General features: G+C 37.9%; 1 protein-coding gene across 1 annotated transcript; it reads right to left on the minus strand.

Annotated features, from left to right (window-relative positions):
• Positions 1 to 657: 657 nt before the first annotated feature.
• depdc1b (DEP domain containing 1B) lies at positions 658 to 19,181 on the minus strand. Its single transcript, XM_061051138.1, has 11 exons — positions 19,010 to 19,181; positions 17,334 to 17,599; positions 14,439 to 14,583; positions 13,783 to 13,910; positions 12,619 to 12,749; positions 12,476 to 12,523; positions 7,152 to 7,292; positions 6,864 to 7,030; positions 5,500 to 5,676; positions 2,135 to 2,317; positions 658 to 1,881 (listed from the first exon to the last, which is right to left on the minus strand). The coding sequence occupies exons 1-11, from the start codon at positions 19,055 to 19,057 to the stop codon at positions 1,717 to 1,719; spliced, it is 1,599 nt and encodes a 532-aa protein (XP_060907121.1). The 5' UTR covers positions 19,058 to 19,181; the 3' UTR covers positions 658 to 1,716.
• Between the last annotated feature and the right edge of the window lie 3,111 nt (positions 19,182 to 22,292).

Genomic DNA, 22,292 nt, shown 5'->3' on the forward strand with positions numbered 1-22,292 from the left:
AACTGGGAATATTTAGTAACTAACTTAAGGCAAAGTTATCATCCTACGACCGCTCACATTTCAAATAGTGAGATTTTTACTACCAAACATGGAAATCCATGTCCGTGGTTATTTTGTGGTGAGATTTTTGCACCTGCATGCATTTTATTTCAGCCACAAATGGTGGTGGTTAAAATAACTGAACTCAGGTTCGGGTATAGGTTGGGTGCACTTTGGCTTTTAAAAAGAAAGCGTATACTCACCAAAGAAGAAAACAAAGAGTTATATTTGCCAAACAATATTTTATACCACAGCATTTTTTTTTAACAACTAAGAGCAGCGATTCAAGTGTAACAGTTATTCCAGCATTGTTTGTTCAAGAGCATAATGAGAAGAGATATCAGCATTAATCATTCAAAAATACAAAAACATTTTAAGTGTCAAATTAAGTGAAAAACATCCTGATTGACGTGAAAGAGCAGCAGAATGCAGTGAAAACAGTGAAAGAGTATTTTAAACATTGAAATATGTACCAATCAAGACAAATAGTTCTTATATACAGAATAAAATCAACAAGTCAAAACATGAAATGAGTCGTTTTAAGAGTGCGTATACTAAAGGAGCTTTCAAGTAAGGTGTGGGGAGGGTTTAGAGAGAAGGGCTGGGACCAGATTTCCCTTCTTTTTTTTTTAGATTTCTTTTTACAGAAAAAAAAATCATCTACAAATGAAATCTTGACTAAGTACATTGTCCCTCTTTTGTTGTGATAGTTGTAGTTCCATATCAAATGGTGACCTCAGCTCATGAAGAGCTTTATTTTTTATGTAACAAGCCCCACCCCTTTTCTCAGCAGACCCCCGATATGTTCATTGATATTTTAAGGTTAGGCTCTAAGCTGCCTAGATTCATTATCATAATGACCCGTTCCACTTTATCAAGCACATTTAAAAATGAAATGCAGCAGAATATAACATGAATCATGAAATGACATCATCTTTTTGAAGGCGAATCGTAACACGGTGAAATGCATCCGAACATTACTCAAAGTGTACAAAACTATGCCTCAACAATGGAACATGATTACGTTCACACACTTAAATGGCAACATCTAATAGTCTATTAATACTTTTGAAATGCATTTCATTCATTTTAGTTTCAGGTATAGAATTAATCCGCAACGAGCCATTAATACTCCTAAACCTTTCTACTGTAATGTACAGTATTTTTATTAGGAAGACGCAGCAACACATTAAACTGTTATTTATTTATTTCTATTTTAAGAACCATCAGTGTTTTTTTAGTGCTAGTGGATTTAAGTTTTCTATTCTTTGTTCAAGTTTTGGACCATTACTGTGAGTTAGTTTTTGTTCTTAAAGGGTCAGTTCAGCCATCAACATGTATTCTTCTTATTTTAATACTTTCAGATAAAGCTTTAAAATGTAATTAAAAATATTTAGCGGCTATCTAGATCTCAGCTAGATATCATTTGACATGTACCGTTATTATTATTGTTGTTGTGTATTTGTGCTGACTGAGCCTTTTAGTTATAAACTTATCTTAACAGTGCTACAAAGTCAAAGTCATTATTTTGAAACAGGCTATAGTGGTAAATGGTGTTTAAGAAGTGTCCACTGTACCATTACAGCCTCAGTGCTCCTTGTCTCATAGCGCTGGTGTTGTGTGGTATATGTAGCCTGTAGTGCAGATGTGTCAGAGAGAGAGAGAGAGAGAGAGAGATTAGGCCCTGAAACTCCAGCTCCTCTGAAAGGGCTGGAAGGGTTTCTTGAGGTTGAAGAACATGAGATGAGGTTTGGGCCGAGGAGTTTTCTCAGGTATGACAGCAGCTTTGCTTTCCTCGGTGGGAAATCGATGGTGGTACACTTCTGGGTACGACTTCTGGAACTGCAGAGGGGAGGAAATACATTACTCTCTGACTGTCATATGTTTCACTTTGATGACTCTTGAAACACAAGAAATACAAGACTTTGTACATAAACAAGCACACTATAACACATCTGTGGCAATGGTTCATTTTATAACAGATTTTTAGTCCCATTTTGCTGTAATTGCCCACACAAACTTATAGAGAGAGAAAAAGAAGATCCAAGATCGAACATTTAGTGACGTTTCTCTTTTCCAGTCATTACAGCTGTACCTGTTTAAGCCGTTTCTTCTTGTCCTTGGCAGGTAGTTCTTTGTCTGCAATCAGGCCTTCGAGCAGCTCTTGCAGGGGGGTCTGTGTTCCAATCACCTTCTGCTCCTCTGACTCAACCCTGCTGATCTGCTTACAAAAGGCTGGAGATGAACTGAAGTCTGTGTCTGAACCTGCGTATTTGATCTAATGGAAGAAACAAGGGAAAGGGGAGATGAATGTACATACTTTCAGATTCACGTGTTTAAAAACAAGAAGCTATATTAATATGACTGTGTGCACTCTTTCTTTTTATTTATGAATAAATTAAAAAAGAGAAAGTGCAGAAATGTACAGTATATTGTTTTTGCTGCAGCATCATGAATAAATAATGTTCTTTTGAGGAAATAGAAGTCTCTCATGGTTAAACATTTTTTAAACTAAATTCTCCATTCTCAGGAAAAACAAAACAAACATGTTTTCAGTCCCGCCCATAGTGTGGGATGTATAAGCTTAGACGACCAATGTTGACTGAAATAATTCAATCCATCAGGCCTTCATTTGGAGGACAAACAATGCTGACTGCCAATGCAGTCTGTGTTCTACATATTCTGATATTTCCTGCCAAAAGGAAACATATGCACACATCAATAATTACCAACTGTACACTGTCCTTTTCTGCATCAACACATCTGTTGATGCATCATTTTTAATGATTAGTATGAAAGTGCTTCAATCCTGCTCCTAAAAGATTTACAAACAACTCCAAACAATGCTGATGATCCGCATGTAATCCCCCCACTGCCTTTTCCTGTGTTTCATTCACAATGTTTTCGATCTATAATGTAAGTCTGCATATCCCAAGCTCAAGGGAACACAAGTTGCATTTCCTTGATTTATTCAAAGAAACACGTCTACAGTACAGCGTCTTTAGGGTCTCTTTGAAAACACAGCGTAACCTTGTGTTAGTGGGAAAGAAATGTTAATACAATGTCCTTAAGACTGTAGTCCTGATTCTGAAATGTTTTTCTATCTAACAAAGCAGATACAGAAACATAGATCCTCCGTGCACAGTGACAGTATTGTTTTGAAATATTAGATTCATGTAAGCAATCTTTCTTTCATTTAATAATACTGACAGTTTCCAGTATTATCATAATAACAATACTGCTGTTCTCTTTTGAAAAATTACTTATTTGACTATAAAGCAAATTCCAAGAGGTATTTTTTTTCACATGTGGTTCCAACTCAAACATAACATGTCTTCCACTTCCATCAATAAATCAAAGAAGGTACTTTAAGTCTCTATGTGGCTTTAAATATCTAAACTGACTGCACCTCTTCTCCAAACTTTAGCTTGGTAAGAACATGGAACCAATCAGGAACATTATCTCCACAAATGATGCACAGATATGGCTCTCACTTGGACTCTGGGAGGAAGACGGTAAGGCAGAAAAACTTGGTGCATGTCAATGTGATTTAAGATGCAGTGAGATCAGACCACCATCACAGACTTTTTGAGCCGTGATTCATTTCAGAATACCCCCCCAAGGTTCAGGCTGTAAGTGACCTGCGGATCAATGGAACATTTAGAAACATGCTGTAGCCAGTAATAAAAACTACCGCTAAATCCCTGGACAGAGACTGAGTGAAAAGAAGACAGCAGTTATGTAGTGCCATGTAGACCATGAATGCTATACCACATTCACTGACTTTCACACAGAAACTGGTCGCAAAGCGTTGATGTCAGTCAGTGTATTTATTTTTTTGATCACTCTCATCTCGTCTGCTCTCATGCAGGTGACAGCTGGCGGCTGTGTGTGAAAACAATCAGTAGCTTCACTCGAGTAACATTACAGCCTGCTGTAGTCGCTGTAAACGAAGACACACTCCATTACAGAGCGCCGTGGTCGCTCCACAGACTGAAGACATAATTCCCTGAACGCACGTGCACCGTTTGTTATTTGTCTTTTATTCTCAGCACACGAGCGCTTCATGCAAGTGCTCCTGAACGCACTGCCAGCACTTTTCTGCCCCCTGCAGGGCAGCCAATGCACACATAGACATGCATAAGCTAAATGAAAGTTGTGTGTTACTTCATGAGATTACAGCAGACGTGTTATTCACCAAAATATTTGAGTTGCAGTGAATGTAGTTTGGTAAAAGTTATATAATAACAAATGTCTTTTTTTTCTGTCTTTACAAGCAATCCAAGCTTTTTACATCAGTTTTTCCCATTAATTACCGAGACTGTGACGGCCTATCATTTTATGTCCATCAACTAAAACAGTAGGTACCTTGTTTATAAAACCTCCTGCAGAGTGTTACAACTCACAGCTGTTCGGAGCTTTTCAGTTGATGCGCACACATTGAGGTGTGTCGGAGGTTTTAAAAGCAATCCAGGAAATCAAAGACGTTTGATCATCCTGTCAGACAAAGCAGCGTACCTATTTGTTTCCCTAGATTTTGAAATCCTAGCTGAATATTCTTACAGAAACTGCAGAAGAACTTCTGACAGAGTGGAACAAATCCACTTCGCCTTTAGTTTATTTACTAGTCTAAAGATTATATCACCTTCAAAAGCTTCTCACCTTCATTATGTCAAAAACATGCATTTAAAGCAAAAGATGCACGCTTGAGAGGGGGAGAGAGCTACACGAGCGAGCGAGTCGGTGCCACTGCACAATGTAAGTGGACGAAGAGCTCATCTGTCTGTGCGTCTGCACGTCACCCTCCCTGCTCTGTTTATTTAACTGTTCTATAATCTGGTCACAAGACACGTCTGAACCTTCAGTGTGAGGTTTGATGTCTGTTAAAATGTTCTTCAATCTGTTTGAGCTTCTGTTAATACTCTGTATTTATAATACTTACATTACAATTCATTAATAAAATGTGCTTTTGCAGCAGCAAATAGTATGACATCATCAAATAGAACTCCCAGCATCCCCCCGCTAACGTCATTTATAATACACTGCATGTTGTAGAGAAAGAGGGTGGAGCTGGAGAGGAGCGATAATCGTAACTAAAAGGAGGAGTATGAACAGTATACCCTAACCCAAGGAGAGAACCTGGCTATCTGCTTGAGGGTCTCCATCAATGGGCCAAGCCCAGAGGCATTACACTTCCATGGGCATTGGATGTTATGTTTTGACAATTTGTGTTTAATTACTACTAGAGCACACAATTGTTAAAAGAGAACAACGTTTTTCATACATTTAGCTTCTTAATTTTGCACAAAACTTTAAAATACACAAAGGTTTCTCCTTGGGGGGGCATTACCCCGGACCCCTCTAGACGGTTCAGTGTCCCCCACCACCGTAGTTCCTTAAAATCCTGTGGGGAAACACTGCATCAATATTACATAAACTGAATTTGAACTTTGTACTAACTTGGACTCTTTTGAGATGGGACAGGTGCTCTTCAACCTGGCGACGCAGTTTGGAAGGAACCTGGAAGATGGTGTTGTGGTGCTCCATCATGAAGGTCACCAATTTAGTGGCGAGCAGCTCGTCCAGGTCCATCTCATCTACTGAGCCCAGGACGCAGTGGGAGAACATCTGCACCATCTGGAAAGAGACAGGAGATATGTTAGAGGTCAATGTGAAATTATAGCCCACACCTTTACTCATTTATACAAATATCGATGATGGACAAACTATGATGAGCATCTGTCAAATAAAACATCAAAGCGATGGAGCAAACACCGCCCTAATGAAGCTATTCATATTGGAATTTAGTATGTAAGCAGACTGATTGGCCTGAGCATGAAATCAGTGGTGGGCCATCATATGTATTTTTTTTCCTCTGAACACTTAATTTTTGTTTGTATTGTTGATTGTCAGAATAATTTGCATTGGTTTATCTTCGTTCTTTTATCCAATCAGATTTGGCCCCTGTGTTGTCTCCAGGTCAAAATGTAATCTGTCCTGAGGCTTTCAGAATATTAAGTGAATCCTTCTGCAGTTTGAGAAAACAAGGGCAATATTGTTTAAATATTCTTCCACCGATCAGATTTTGACATATTGAGTGTATTCTTTGACATGCCAGAGCGTCAGAATATAGTGGAGCTTGATTGGTCAGTGAGCCCGGCTAACGTATGTGAAACCAGCAAGCTGCACATAGTTGGACGCAAGAGAAGAAAGGGAAGACTTTGTGTTTTAATCTGAACCATGGCGTGAGCTGTTTTTAATGTGTACATTTATCTTACTGACTGCCTGAATGTTTTGATGCTGCTACATGTATCTGAAGAGCCTGAGGCACACTCCTATAGATTTATTCGAAAGCAATCATTATGCAATAAATCTCATTATGAGCAGTTTAAGTTTTAAGTTTACCACTCTTTATTCCAATCATTTTTAAGAAACTGGAGGTTTTCGGTCTCCATGAAAACACTGTCCTGCATCCATTCGTCTTATTAACAGGTGGGCAGGTTTCTGGACAAACAGCATGTTTTCTTTTCTTTGACCTGCAGGGAGACTGTGTCAGATGTGTTCCTTTCACCTTGATAAAATCCAATAAAAACCAAACAAACCAAGGCCAACTAAACCTCTGCAGCTCAATATAACACGCTGCATCTTACAAGCTTTAAAAGGTATTTGTTGACTGCAAAATATTTGTATTGATTGTTCATTACGTTGTGCCTATATATTCCAAGGCTGATTTATTGAATTGCGCAAATTCCCAGTTTTATTTGACCTCAGATAACAAGCAGTAGCACAAAGAGATATTGCAAATAACTGTCAGCTCTGTGTACCAGTGTGCGGGTAGCAATGGTGTCATTGAGTGGAGGCAGGTGGGGATTGTGGCAGACCCGAGCCATGAGGCGCAGTAAAAGCTGGAGGCGTCTTCGGTTGGGTGGTGGCAGTAAGAGACTGCTGACTTGAAGGGCCTCAGTGGCCACCTCCTGATTGTGTAGCAGGCCTGCAGAGACATGAAGAGAAAAACAATAATATGAGTCCAGCTCCTGAGGGGCAAACACAGGCTACACCAGAAGAAGCACAGCAGAAATATTAGCAGTGGAAGCTCATCGTGATGCACTCACTGAGAATGTTGACAAAGACTTCATATAGATGGAAAGTCAGCAGGGGTTCTTTGAGTCTCTGAAAGTAATCTCCTACTGTTCTCAGCACATCCCTCTCGAAACCCGGGTACATTGGCTGTTTGGTTTCATTGCCGTTTGGCCCTGGGAAAGAAGACAACTGTATATTTACATGTCACAAAAAGTACAGATCTGTCTGGAACAAACATTTAACCCCAGTGCTTAGTGAAAACACGCACATAAACAACTAAAAAGGGCCTTTGGATTTGATGTCACATGTTTGCACCATCACATTCAAATAAGTATATATAATAGCTAGAGCTTCAGTGTACAACCTGGACTCTGCATCCATGTTTCTTTTAAAGAGCCCATATTATGCCCTTTTTGGGGTTCATATATTTAATCTATGTACCTACTAAAGTATGTTCACAATAGCTAAAGTTTGAAAAAAGTGTCTGTTTTCATGTACTGGCTCACTCCTATGGAAAGCCGATTGAATATTTAATAGATATCCTTGATATCAAAGCTCAGTTTCCTGTACTAGTGAGGTCTTTGGCCGCACTAGTTTACTAGTAGAACATTGAAATACTTACTAGTAAACTAGTAGAAGGCAAAAAGTCCTACATGTTAACTAGTAAGGTGCAAAATATCTACTAGTTAACTAGTAAGATATATTTTGTGTCTACTAGTTAACTAGTGAGCCTAAAAATGTTTACTAGTTAACTAGTAAGACCCAAATGTCCACTAGTATCACTAGTGATGCAGTTACACATTTTACTTGTTTACTAGTGAGGCTCTTAATGTTCACTAGTTAACTAGTTAGTGCAAAAAGCCAACTAGTAACACTAGTTCAGGACATTTTAGTCCTACTAGTGAACTAGTGAGGCTCAAAATGGTTAACTAATTATCTAGTAAGAGCAAAAATGTCACTAGTTACACTAGTAGTACTCTTTTTGGCATAACTACTACGGTTTTAAATGTTTACTAGTACTACTAGTGAAAGCCAAAATGCGTACTAGAAACACTTGTTGAAGTACATGCTAATGAGTGGGTGGAATCAGGGCATTCTCTGTACCTTACCATTGGTTCTCCATATAGACCTCTACCATCCAAAAATGTAACCCTTTGTAAGAAGGAGCAAGTGCTATGAAGCAACTGCTTCTTCCCTACTTTCCATGGAGAGTAAAACATGAACATTATATATATTAAATGTTATAATTGTTTTTTTAAAACTCAAAATAAGATAGAAGATCATTTTAGAACTGTTCTCATGATTTTCTTTTTCCTTTTTTTATCCCATCAAGACAGTATTTACAGAAAACATAAGAGTATGTCTTAAGGTCAGTAGAGTGATAAAAAACATCCCAAGGTGCAATCGTAAGTTAAAAATGAATGTGTAAATATTTCATACAAATTCATGCTGTTCTTAAAAAGGAAAAAAGTTAATGAGATAAAATTATGGACTTTAAAACAACTGGAACTTGATACAGAATTTATGTTCTTGTACTTAATACGTTTTAATTTGGCCTACAGTCGGTAAACTAAGACAAATAAAGGCATTCAAGATTAGGGCCACGTAAAAATAATAATAATAATAATTTAGAGATTAAAATCGTTAAGTAATGAGAATAAAGTAAAATGTACAAGATTAATTTCTTGTTTAAGTCTATATTAGAAGAGCAGCAGCCGCCTCTTCGAAAATGATAAACGTGGAGCATCTTGTTATAGTAAAGGTTTGACAAATAAGGAAATAGGCTCCTTCCTTGTGTAGTCTGTAAAAACAGTTTGACAAATATATCCGATAAGATGTTTTATCAGCACATCATCATCACCACATTGTCATAAAATATCAGGACCCTGAAAATATACTGGAAGTAACTGTAGTTTTCCGAAGAAAGAACCCCACTGACTTGGATGAAATTATCTCTTTTGTGGCAGAGGAAAATGCTTTAGGGGTTCTCCTTTCATCATTTTTTTATTCTCCTAAATTTACATGTTTATTCTCGTACATATACAAGATTAATCTCAAATGTTTTTCTCTTTTTTTCTTTAAGATGGCTCTACTCCATCGTATAAATGAGCTCTAAAAATGTAATGTTATTATGTAAAGTGAAGGTTAAAAATTGTACTATTTGCAAATGCCCCACAGATGGGGCTATACGTATATATACTGCTAATGTCTACAGTACTAGTACTACTAGTTACTACTAGTTGCACTAGTAGGTTTATTTCCAGTTCACATAAAAACAGCTGTCATTTGAAAGAACACAAAAGAAATTGATCCTATATTTAAAAAAAAAAGAAAAAAAAAACATTTAAAAAGTATAAATATTTGAATATATTTCAGTGACATGTCATTGCTTTATTTCCCACAAATACTGCAATCATTAATAATCATTAGTGATTTTTATAACAAATAAAACAAAGTTTAAAAAATAAAGATTGGACTAGAGATCAATACTTCTCTGTAACATAAACAAAAATGTAATATCATATTTGGTTTTGAGCATGGGTCATAAATTTCTACCAAAGGGCATTCAATGCGTTACCATTTTGTGAAAATATAACGTAAAACAAATAAAGAAACCTTAAGAAATTAGCGACAGTTTATCTCAAGGTACTATTCAGAGCTGGTCCTTTAAGGCTGGCAAAATCACCGGTTTGACACTGACCAATCAAAATCCTTGTCCCGCCTGCTTCATCAGCATGCAGTCCACTACTGGTACTAGTGCTACTAGCACTAGTGCCACTAGTTGACATTTTGGCACCTACTAGTCGCACTAGTGCGACTAGTAAGAGCCTAAATGTCCACTGGTAGCACTAGTGCTACTAGTAAGAGCCTAAATGTCCACTAGTAGTAGTACTGTACACATTAGCAGCATATATAAGTATAGCACCATCTGGTGGGCATTTGCAAGTAGTATCTTAATTTTATGACTCCTCATATGATCAAATACATTTTAATGTATGTTACTTGAAACAAATGAACAAACCTTCAGAAATTGGTACTGGTTTAACTCAAAGTACCATTCAGAGCTGGCCCTTTAAGGCTGGCAAAAATGCAGGTTTGACATTGCCTAATCAAAATCCTTGTCCCGCCTGCTTCATTATCATGCAGTCCACTAGTGCTACTAGTACTGCTAGTGGACTGCCAGTTGACATTTACAAGTTAACTAGTAAGGACCAAATGTACACTAGTTACACTTGTAAAATGCATTTGGACTTTACTAGTAAACTAATGATGTTCAAGAAGCTTAACTAATTTATTATTAAGGGCATAAATGCCACTAGTACCACTAGTTGCAGTCTAATTGACCTTACTAGTTAACAAGTAGGGCTCAAGATCTTTACTAGTAAAAGAAAAATGCACACGAGTATCACTACTTTGGTCTTCAAGGCCTTACTAGTAAACTAGTGAGGCTTTAAATGCATACTAGTTAACTAGAACGAGTCAAAATATCCACTAGTTTACCAGTTAGACCATGTGTGACCTTGCTAGTTAACTAGTGAGGCCAAACACAGTTAACTAGTTAATAAGTAAGAGCAAAATGTAAACTAGTTGTACTAGTAGGGGTCTTTTTGGCAGTATTAGTTAACTAGTTAGAGATATTGTCGGTCACAAGTTAACTAGTAGTCAACAGATCAGACTACTAGTTGACATCTGTGCTCAACTAGTTAACTAGTAAAGGGTTTTAACTGTTCAGCATTTAAACTTGTCAAATGTTATCATTCAACTAGTTTACTAGTCGAAAGCAAATGTCCACTAGTATGATGTTTTGTCTGCAACTAGTTTACTAGTGCCACACAAAGTCTTCAACTAGTTTACTAGTGAGGCCAAAAAGACACCAGCTAGTGTAACTAGTGGATAAAAAGGCACTTACTAGTTTACTCGTAAACTGTATAGGGCTTTACTAGTAAGGTTAAAACCGCCCTCAGTGTGACTAGTTGACACTTTAGCTACTACATGTTAACTAGTAAATGTTTCCGAGCCTCACTAGTTAACTAGTAGGTTTAAAAATATTCCAACTAGTGTTACTAGTTGACACATTTTATCTTACTAGTGACCTAGAAAGGTAAAATACATCTTCACTAGTGTTACTAGTTACCATTATGAGATTAACTAGCATTTGTGTCTAACTAGTTAACTAGTAAAATGAAAACAGATATCGACTAGTAAACTAGTTCTAATCCTGCAATCCAACTAGTTGACTAGTGTGCAATATGTAAATGCGATGGGTGGGATTATAACCAAATCCTGGGTCCTGATTTGATGTTATTTTTGTTCTTGATTTTTAGAGCCTATCGTAAGCCTCAATCCACACTTATCCCCCACCTCCTCGTTATCATTTTGTGCAACAAGTGTTACTAGTGACATTTTAGATCTAGCTAGTTTGCTAGTAAAATATTTAAGTCTCACTAGTTAACTAGTACGACTTGTAAAAATGATACGAGTGCAACAAGTGAAAATTTGTTCTCTTACTAGTTAACTAGTGAACATTTACAGCCGCACTAGTTAACTAGTAAGACTAATAAAGCCATCTCTAGTATAACTAGTCGACCTTTCTGCTCTTACTAGTTAACTTGTAAAAACTTTTTATCCTAACTAGTTAGCTAGTATGGTCCATATATATGCCTTTCTAGCTTACTAGTGGATATTTTGGCTCTTACTAGTTAACTAGTAAACATGTTTAGGCTCACTAGTTAACTAGTAGACACACAATTTTTTGTACTAGTTAACTAGTAGATATTTTGCACCTTACTAGTTAACATGTAGGAATTTTTGCTGTCTACTAGTTTACTAGTACAAATTTCAACATTCTACTTGTAAACTAGTGCGGTCAAAGACCTCACTAGTACAGGAAACTGAGCTTTGAGATCAAGGATATCTATTAAACCTTCAATCGGCTTTCCATACACTTCTGACTCTCTCTCTAAGGCTCTGAAGTGCCCACGTTCAGAGTCCCCACGTGTGCCAAGTCTGATCTGATTGGTCGGCCTGTCGTAATTGGTCAGGCGCTCACTGACAAGACGTCACACTGATAAAGTTTTTAAGGGGGGCTAGAACCGAGCGTTACATGCAGCTAACGCTGCAGCTAACGCTGCAGCTAACAGGAGGACGTAGGAGAAGCTGCGTTTCCGCGGACTTTGAATTTTTGCACATAGATGTGCCTAAACATGCACAGGACACTTGGAAAACACACTAAAGGGCATATAAAACCAGAAAAAGCATAATATGACCCCTTTAAGAAAAAGTCATAAAGCAAATGTGTACCTTTTCTCTAACATCATTATTTTTTTGAAGAATGAGCAGAAATGGCATTACTTACAATTTGCGAGACATTTCATGGCTGAAATCACCCAATACGGCATGTCCTCTAGAAAGGCAAGAGAAAATAGTTGAATTCCGTTATAAAAATATCCGGCGTGGCCAAAAACTATTCTTCTTAACATGTGAATGAATCCATCGTACCTGCTTTATTCTCCAGTACAACGATACCCGTCCTATTCACCTTGAACACGTTGTGAACGATGTGCTTGCCATTCACATGTGTGTGGTTTAAAACTCCATCCATTGACTGTAGGCCCAACACTCTCTGTAAACTAAAAACAACAGAGTTAGCATCAAATCTAGCAGTGGTTCACAAAGTAAGTGTCTGTCTGAGGGGTCTTTAAGGTGGACAAATATAGCTACAAGATCATTTTGTGGTCCTTTAAGAAAAGTGTCAATTATGAAGAAGTTGTTGTGCTGCAGCTTGTGACTTGACAACCTACATGCTTTCCAGCTCTGAATTTTCAGGGGCTCAGCATTTTTAGAAAGTCAGAACAGGTGATGAAATATATGATAGGATTAAAGATCTCCGAGAAACGCTGATACATAGAAGCTGTCAACACAGTCTGGCAGGAGTGAACTTGGGGATTTGTGAAGGAAAGCTCAATCCCTCTCTGGCAATGTGATCAATTAAACATTACTGTTAAATATGTATCCTGTACTGAGGGCAGTGTTAATCTCCTCAACGAAGTAAATGATGAAAATATTTGTTGACGAAGGTATTTTTAAATTAGTCAACTATGACGACGACGAGACGAAACTCCGCTATTTGATAAATAATATTACTTCATATTCATCATTTAATTGACGAAACGAAAACTACATTACAAGTGACGATTATCACGTCCCCCCTCAGCTGTTCTTAAATCATTGTAAACCATAGCAGACTTCATCAAAGGTGTGTGTGTGAGTGCAACAATATGCAGCCTGGAGCCTCTCACTGACTGGAGCTTCTGATAATAAAAATAAAAGCTTGTGTCTGATTTTGTTGACTAAAATAACTTCTATTTTCGACAACTAAAATGATGTGCAATTTAAGTCAGTGCCTAATTGACTAAATTAAATCAATAACAAATTACTAATATCTGACTAAATATAAAAGGACATTTTTGTCAGGAGACTATGACTAAATTAGAAAATGGTGTGAAGATTAACACTGATGAGGGGGGGCAGACTCTGGTCGTTTCTTCTAAGTGGATCTATAGCCCTCACCCCCACCAAGAAAAACAGGGGAACAGATAATCCCAGAGCAAAGTATCCAAACCAAATGAACAGAGGAAATGTTAAAGGTGTGTAGTCACATACTGTGCAACTGTTATTGATTTCCAGATGTGGTCCACTTGTTTGGGCGTGATCTCCTTCCTCCGTATGAGCTTGCATTCGTGCACATCCCCGATAGCTACACTGTGCCTTTTGTTCCACAGATCTGAGGTCTGTTCAAAAATATAGATAGAAATATCAAAGAGTTACTTTAACTTCGACTGAGTGAACACAGCACTAACAAATGTGAAATGTAACAAAATAAAGGTTAGAGTGTCAGATGTAAGGCCGTTATGCTCTTTCGTCAATATAAATAACTACAGTAGTCAAAACACACAACTTAAGAACGTCAATGTTATTGACTTCAACACAAGACCACTTTCAAAATGTACGCTGTAGAACTGGGTTCAACACACAAACAACTACAATGGCAGTCTCAAAAGAAAACAAAAAGAGGGTGTGATACTCTTTTGGTATTGGGTCTATCATGAAGGAGATTGTAAAGGAGTCATTTCTGTCAGGCTTGTTTGGAATGTTTTACACCACACTTTCCTTTTAGCTTTTTAGAAAGAAAGATGATCTTTTTTTATATATATTAAGTTACTATTATACTATTAAGTTTGCCCAATGTTGAAGAAATTAAAGCAGCATGCATTAAGTAAGCTCACAGAAGGAGCAGAAATGTCTCTGTTCTTTCTCACCATGACAGCAGACTTCTGAGGTGGGATGTTTTCCCGCTGAGGCAATTCTTCGTAGTCATCCCACCGAATGAGTCTGGGCAAGTCACTGCTGTCCTTCAACAGAGGCCTTGTTGGAAACGATTTCAGGGGAGAAAGTGTCGGGAACCTGAGAGGGAAGTCCACAGCAGAGGGATCAGCCAAAGAGGAAAGGACAAACATTGACCATGCAACAATGAGTTCTGCTATAAAGGATTCTCTTAGTAATGGAGTAATCTATCGATTATCTCATCACTAAGCCTAAATCTAATACTTTGACTTCATAAGACCACCTAATGTAAATTATTTACTATGTTGAAAGGATGCGCTACACCTGCTGACCCTACTCATTGCAATCAAAATAAAATAGCAGGAGCAGGAACTCACCCCCAGCAGAAACACATGAGCACATGAACAGTGACATTGCGCAGGACAGAGGAACACATAACACAAGCTCATTCTCTGCTGTAGTAAAACGGCCGCACATAAATTAGTCTACATGAATTATACAAAGTATTTTGTGTCTTTCAACAGTGCACTATAGTAGTCCTGATCTAAGGCCTCATTTCCACTCCAAGGTAGAGCCAGACTGGATTTGTCCTTTTGGGTATTGAATTGGCCAAAGTTTAGGGCACGACTTGGCTTAGGCTCAGAGTCAACTCAGCCAAAATGGTCTTAAAACACTGATCACCACTTATCACAGCTTTACACGGTATACCATTCATAACCCAACATGTTAACATGGGCTTCAGCTGTTCAGCAGACATTGAAACATTTTTGGGCTCACATGTTTTTACTGTTTTAAATCATGTCACTTATCATATTACTAACCTGCCAGCCATACACAGGCAAGCTGACATTTCAGCAGTGTGGACGCGAGGTGCCCAGTAGAGCCCGAAAAAGATTTGATGTACTGCAGGATACACACAAGATTTTTTTGCCCAAAAGCAGCCCTAGGACGGATCTGCGCTGCCTGTAAGGATGCATTCCACTCGCTCACACCCCCCCCCCTCTCTCCTTCTCTTTTTTGCTCCCAGGGGCTGGGGGAGTACATTCAATTATTTTTCAAGAAATATTCTTTTGTTATGTTGGGAGTCCGGACACTTTAATAATAAAACTCAGGTTGTGTGTGTGTTATTGTAAGGTTTAAGCTGCCGTGAAACGTATCACTGTGAATTAAATATTACAGATTCATGCATATTGATAACTAATAAATGGATATAAAACAAGATTTAAAAAATATGTGCGCTCCGTTAAATATTGAGGTCTTACAGTGTGAACACAGTGCAGTGTGTGAAAGAAACTGTGAGCGTCATGAAGGATTCAGTCGTACACTGTGAGCTGACATTTTGACAAAAATTGTATGCAGTCGTACAGTGTACACTGGGCTTTAAATAAAACAAGTTAATTTATAAAGTTCATGAAGAAACCTGTTGCTCCATCTGTTCTCTCTCCACCTTTCCTCCTTCTACTCTATGTGTTTGTCATATCCACTGTCAAAGGGCTGAACCCAGTGTGTGATGAAAAAAAGAAGGGGGGGGGGGGGGGGGGTTTAGATTTGAAATCAGAAAATGGTAAATAGTGCTTTCACACTTGCTCAAAACTCATGAAAGGTTCTGAAGTTTTCCTGGTGTGCTGCATGTGTGAACGCAAACAGCAACATGTTTCACTATGATTTTACCTAGACGTCTTCCTGCCAGCCCCCCTAGTAACTGCTGATGTGTGAGTGCAGCAGAACATAGTTGTAATGGTATGGTAATGTTTATATCCTGAGACCAGCACAGTGCCATAGACTGCATGCATGGGAACGGTACGATCTCCATGCACGTAATGAAGCGGCTTCATTGTGTTTTCTGTTCCCCAGGACATTTGTCTGTTCTTCTGTTGATATTTTGCGATTGTGTGGAAATACAGGTAGCATTGACATGAAGGCAAAAAATCTTATAATAGCATGGTACAGCAGACTCTGTTGCGTCTTCTGAGTCATTCTTTGTACAACATGTCTTGCCTCATGAGGCCTAAAATTAACTTATTAACAAAGAATGCTGAATAAATCCTAACTTAAAAAAAACAACAACAAGCTGAGCTAATTTAAGTTTAACAATAACTCGGCATGTGTCCCCTCCAGTAGCTGCTCACAGCACTGATTTCTCAATTTCCTGATGTATCCATCAGTACATAAAATAACAGAAAAGTAACTTCCCCTCCTATATTGAAAAGCAGCAGGGCCCTATCTTTACTCAACAGGACACTGTATGAAGATGAGGAAATATGTCAGTGAGATGTACTGTTCTGTTTCGTGATGCTGTAACAAAGATTGATTGTGATATGCTTTGTACGGTGTAAAATTAATTGTTAAGGAGGACCTATGATGGGGCTGCCAGTGGCTGTGTTTGCCTGCAGCCAATTTATTGTAATTGTTTTTGAATTAAGTGTTTTGTTTTGTTTTAATTAATGCTTTGTGAAAGAGGGGCAGATATTACAAGATTAGTCTTCTTTCTGCTCCTTTTCATTCAAAATTTGAGATTTTATTTTGTTTGTTTTTCTTAACTTTATTGTTTGTTTGAATGAAATAAAATTTACAAAAAAAAAAAAAAAAAAAATGTGGAAATTACCAATCAGTATTTTGGTTCAGAGGTAGGGGCGGTGGTTAATTTGCAGGTAGTGCAAGACAGGATTCAAATATTAAATATAAGTAAACGTACGGAGTTGCAGTACACTTAAAATATAACATCAAGTTCGTGCCTCTGTTTGTGTTGATACGAACAAAAACGGTATCGGCTGATGCTGATAAAGCATACTTCTATATCATCCGAGGAAACATTGTGAAATATTATAAAGGGCACAACATGAAACAGTATTACAAAGAATGTACTTCACCTGTACAGATGACCGCTGTCCTCAAAGTCCTCTGTCCCATGGCGTCCTTTGATGTCCTCAATGACGTGGGCCTTCAGAAACTTCTTGAGCAGCTGCAGAGTCTGGTAGCGAGTCACCTCAGGTCCAAAGTTATAGTTGCGTCTCAGCAGCTCGTGCAGATAATCTACAGCCTCGGATCCTGTGAAACTGCAATCAAAGTAGCGGAAGTGTGCCCAGTGCCTTCTCAGCGGCATGCCTCCTCTGAAGAGTTTGATGGTTTCATTCCACTGATGACAGGGAGACATATGATGTGGTGAGATGAAAAGGTAGAATGAAAGAAATAAAAGCACTTTTTTTTTTAGATAGATGAATTAAAAATATTTCCCTGAAGCTGATGTGAAAGATCAAAGACATGGGCAATATTAATACCTGCAGACAAAAAAAAAAGACTCATGTTCTTGTTTTCTCCCTCGTTTTGCTCTGAAATAACTCTATCCAATCTAATATCCTCTTAACACAAATAACATAGGCTGGTTTCACAACAAAGAGAACATTATGTCCTCAGTGTTTGGATGGTGCAGAGGTGATGGATAATCAGATCTCACAAAGTACACAGACAGCCTGACAGGAAAAAATGAAAAGGTAGATAAAAGCAGGGACAGAATTAGGCTGGACAAGGTGATCACAACCAAGAAGAGCATCAAACTGTGAAGCAAAAGCTGCTCAACATTGCTGCTCGAAACCCTAAAAAAGACTTCAAATTGAAAATAATAATTAACTCTAGAAACTATTTAAATGAGTTAATATCTGCATGCCCTTTTCTGTTGATTAGATTCATGTCCCTGAAGGTCACAGAGACACTTTGACGTATTGCCTGCATTGTTCTTTTTAGGAGGGATGATTTATGTCTTTTTCATTATGTCTGACCGGCTTTATACGAGTGGTTTCAGTAGCAGGGTCCTGTTTCTGTACACACTGGTGTCTCACTTTTGAGGCATGCTTGGCCCCGTGTAATAAAATGGACCATAAATTATTAACTTTATCAGAAAACATGTGCTTTGCTGACTTTAACAAGTCATAATGTGTTCTAGGAAAAAGGTTAGTTGGGATAAATGTAAATAGCAGAGGATGGGGGAAACTAGTTTTCCAATAAGAATACTACTACATCCTGAAGTACACATAATTAGACTTAGTCTTTCTTTATTGTCATTCAAACTTGTACGTTACAGTGCAGATAAGAACGAAATTTCGTTACATTTGGCTCGTTGTAGTGCAGGATAAAAACAGCAGCAAGTATTTACATAGAAAAATAAGGTGCAGAAATAAATAGATTACTATACAGATAAACCATCTCTATTATTATTGTATTGCATGTTACAATAGTTTTACAATTTAAAAAAAATCATGTATACAGTTGTATTCTGTAAAACAGGTTTCGAGCAAAAGAGTGGTGTAAAGGAATTTGATACCGAAAAACTACAACAGCTAGCCAAACAATGTAGTAGCATGTTAGCCCAGTTCTTCTTAAAATAAACTACCTTTGTTGACAAGTGAATTTAGGATAAATAAAGACGTCTTTTATCTGAAGATAAAACTTAACAAAGTCACATATAACACCTGTGAAAAATTCTATAAATAAATATAAATAAAGCTAAACACAATGTTACATTTCCGCCAACACTTACAAACAAACTCACCAGCTTTGTTGCTCTGTACGGACCCGGCCCGATAACTTTGCCCTCCATTCTGGTTCTGAAAACCCAATTTACTCGTTTGAGAACATCGATATATAGAAGTTGTTGAGCTTTTTGTTAAGCTTCAACAGAAAGTGGATGAAAACAGTAAGCTGTGAATGTGTTTAACAGAAACGTTGCTGCCAACTTTGAATCTCCGGCGTCACGTGACGTCACATCATTTCAGCGACGTGATTGGTCAGCGAGTTGATCACGTGACCTCAAGAATGCAGCGTTCATGAATAGAGACGAGAGTCGGACAATGCACTCCAACAATTTAGGTTAACTGCTGGTCTTAGGCGTACTTCTCCTACTGTGTAATTCATTTAACTATAATATATGCTGCTTTGGATTTCTAGAAACGCTTTAATTTAAGCGTTTGTATAGGAATTATATAATCACGAAAATAGAACTGGAAGGAACTACTTTTTATACTGTTTAATTCAAAAAGTGCTTTTATTTCTTTCATTCTACCTTTCATATAGGTCTACTGTCAGCAAAGATGTGCTGTTTGAAATACAATGAGCAAAAACAAAAAAAGACTCAAAAGTCAAGATGGTGGTAACATGATCTTTCATTTTAATCCCACCTCCTGGCTTCTGGATAAACTGCAGAGTAAAGTTTAAAAAAAAGAATCGCAGTTGCCTTTGCAAAAGGAAATAACTGCAGGGATGACCTTTTCAAGATCAGTTGAGGATCTGAGGTAATCATTGAAGCAGTTCATAGCTGCAAAGATGATGACTGTCCAATCCCCTTCTCCTCCTTTCTAAAATTTTAATTGGAATAAAATAAGGAACACCTGGTGCATTTGAAATCATTTCAAAACCAAAACTGACAGTGAGCAAGACTATCACCCCTCCCAATTAAAATGGCTCTGCAACGATGATAAAAACAAAAATCCTTTCATTGCAGTTCAGCCTTTAAGGATACTTCTCGTTAACCAATAATGAAAAAGTTAAGTCCATTTGCAGCCACATCGTTGGCTTCCATTTGATTCATTCCTTTACTCACTGTCCCTTTACTTCCCAATGAAAAGGTCACGGTGAAAATGAGAAGCAGACAGGAGGAAAGAACAAAGAACATGTCCATCCATGGAGAGGAAAGGAAGAAATTGTGTGGCCGAGCAAGAACAGGAGACACTGACTATATTCATGACCAATAACTAACAGGCACACTGTGATTCACACATCATAAAAATTATGATGTATTACAGCACAAAGAAGGCACATTCAATTTTGATCAATATATGTATAATCATGAATCATAAAATACAGTGCTTATAGAATGTATTCACCTCCTTTGCAACTGTTATATTTAAGTGTCTTACAAAATTGATTAAAAGCATTTTTATACAGGGCGCTGGTGGCGCAGTGGTTAGTGCATGCGGCCCATTTATGGAGGCCGTGGTCCTCCAAGCGGGTGGCCGGATTCAAGTCCGGCCTGTGGCTCCTTTCCGGCATGTCATTCCCTACTCTCTCTCCCCAAAATCGTTCAGTCTGTACCCGGCCTAAGCAGCCAAAGGCAGGAGAATAAAAGACATGTGGTCTAGAGCTGCTCTATTGTTGACATATATAATATCTAGCTGCTTACAGGTACCTGCGTTGATGAGCATCTCATTTCATCATTGCATCATTAGATTAGAGTCAAACAAACATCTTAATAGACATGGAATAAGCCTTATACGAGCTTTGCAAACAACAACAAAAAGGAAAGTCTGCACTCATTGCAAGATGTAGCCTCAAGCCTTGTTTTTTGGCTGGTAAACCTTGTGTTCCTATTGAGTGAAGAACAGACAGGCCTGTTACTTTCCAATGAGATTCCCAGCTTGACTGACAGAGAACGCAAAGGAGCCCATACTGCGCAAAGATCTGGGAAAAGTAGCGTAGGCCTTGGTGGCACAGCGTGCACTTGTCTTGAGTGCTCCTGTTGGGAGAGATGACATGCCCCAAGTTAAAGTAGGCATGCTTCTGAGAGCAACAAGGGAACTATATGACATGAATAGATAATGAAAAAGAGTGCTCTGTTGCCTCCAGACAGCTGCTGCTCTGAGCGACTGGTTCAACTTTGAGGTCATGACATTGTTATCAGCCAATTGGAAATTCTACAAATCGATCAAATACACAATTTAAAGACCACATGTAGACATGAGAAAGTACTGATCTCCTGTGGTGTCCTGATAGGAGAAACACTGGGGAGCTGATTTGACCTCGTCTTTTCTGGGAAAGATTATTGAAACATGCAGTTCACACAGAAAGTAGTAAAAAGGCTAACAGCAATGCTGGCTGCTAAAAACCAAGTGGAGATTAAACAAAGAAACAATATAGCAGACTCAGTGAAACATATTATCATGATACAAGAGGGGAGGAACAGGAAAACAAAACAGAACTTTCTATTTTATTGGTAAACAAAGTAACAAACAAACAAACCAAAATGAGAACAAATAAAATGTGAAGCAATTTGTCAACACAAATAATGCTGATATATCAAAGCCTATTTCAATATTATTCAATATTTACTATGGGGCTCTGGGTGAAGTGGAAATCTCTTCACACAAGCAGCTCACCCAGACAAAGCCAATTAAGGCTTAATAACGTTTCTGTGGGACTGTTAAAAAGCTTTAGTTTTTGGCAGAGGTTCATTTTGGAGTGTGAAAACTTGATTCATAATTGCAATCAGTTATAATACTGATGTGTGAAACATTGGTTTTAAGTACTTTAGAAAGTAAGTAGCTAACAGTAAATAGTGCATATAGGCTCCAGGGTTCATATTTGTATATCTTGATCTTGTAATTACAACACACAGATGTTGCATATAGGAGGACCACTTGAAAGCCCATCCTCTAAACACTCTCTGACACACAATGTAAGTTTTGCTCTCAGCTAGTTTATTTGTGTTTTTTTCTGGGTTCTAAGGAAAGTCATGGCACTCTTGGAGAGGGATTATATTGAGCTTCAGTTCATTTATTCTCAAGTGTCCTTGTTTCTTTGAGTGGAGGCAGAGAAAGAGACTAAGTTGAAACGTTAATTTAAAACTGCTTCCAAAATAACTTTGATTAAAACTCTGACATTTACAGCTCAGCCAGTGTCAGCACAAAACATGGAGGTAATGTTTTCACATTACCTCTATGTTTGTATAATAGCATAGCAAAAACAAATTATTTAATTAACCTATCCTTGTGCTCATCACGATACTGCGTGAGGAAAAGACACAAAAGAAATCTCCACCTGCTCAAAGGTCACTGCTGCAC

Source organism: Labrus mixtus, chromosome 11 (assembly GCF_963584025.1).
Source record: "Labrus mixtus chromosome 11, fLabMix1.1, whole genome shotgun sequence".
NCBI lineage: Eukaryota > Metazoa > Chordata > Actinopteri > Labriformes > Labridae > Labrus > Labrus mixtus.

Coding starts and splice junctions, on each gene's coding strand:
- depdc1b (XM_061051138.1), bottom strand. CDS start 19,057: ATGGAGGGCAAAGTTATCGGGCCGGGTCCGTACAGAGCAACAAAGCTG. Junction 14,584..17,333: donor GACAGCGGTCATCTGTACAG/GTGAAGTACATT, acceptor CTTCCCTCTCAG/GTTCCCGACACTTTCTCCCC. Junction 5,677..6,863: donor CCATTGCTACCCGCACACTG/GTACACAGAGCT, acceptor GTCTCTTTCCAG/ATGGTGCAGATGTTCTCCCA.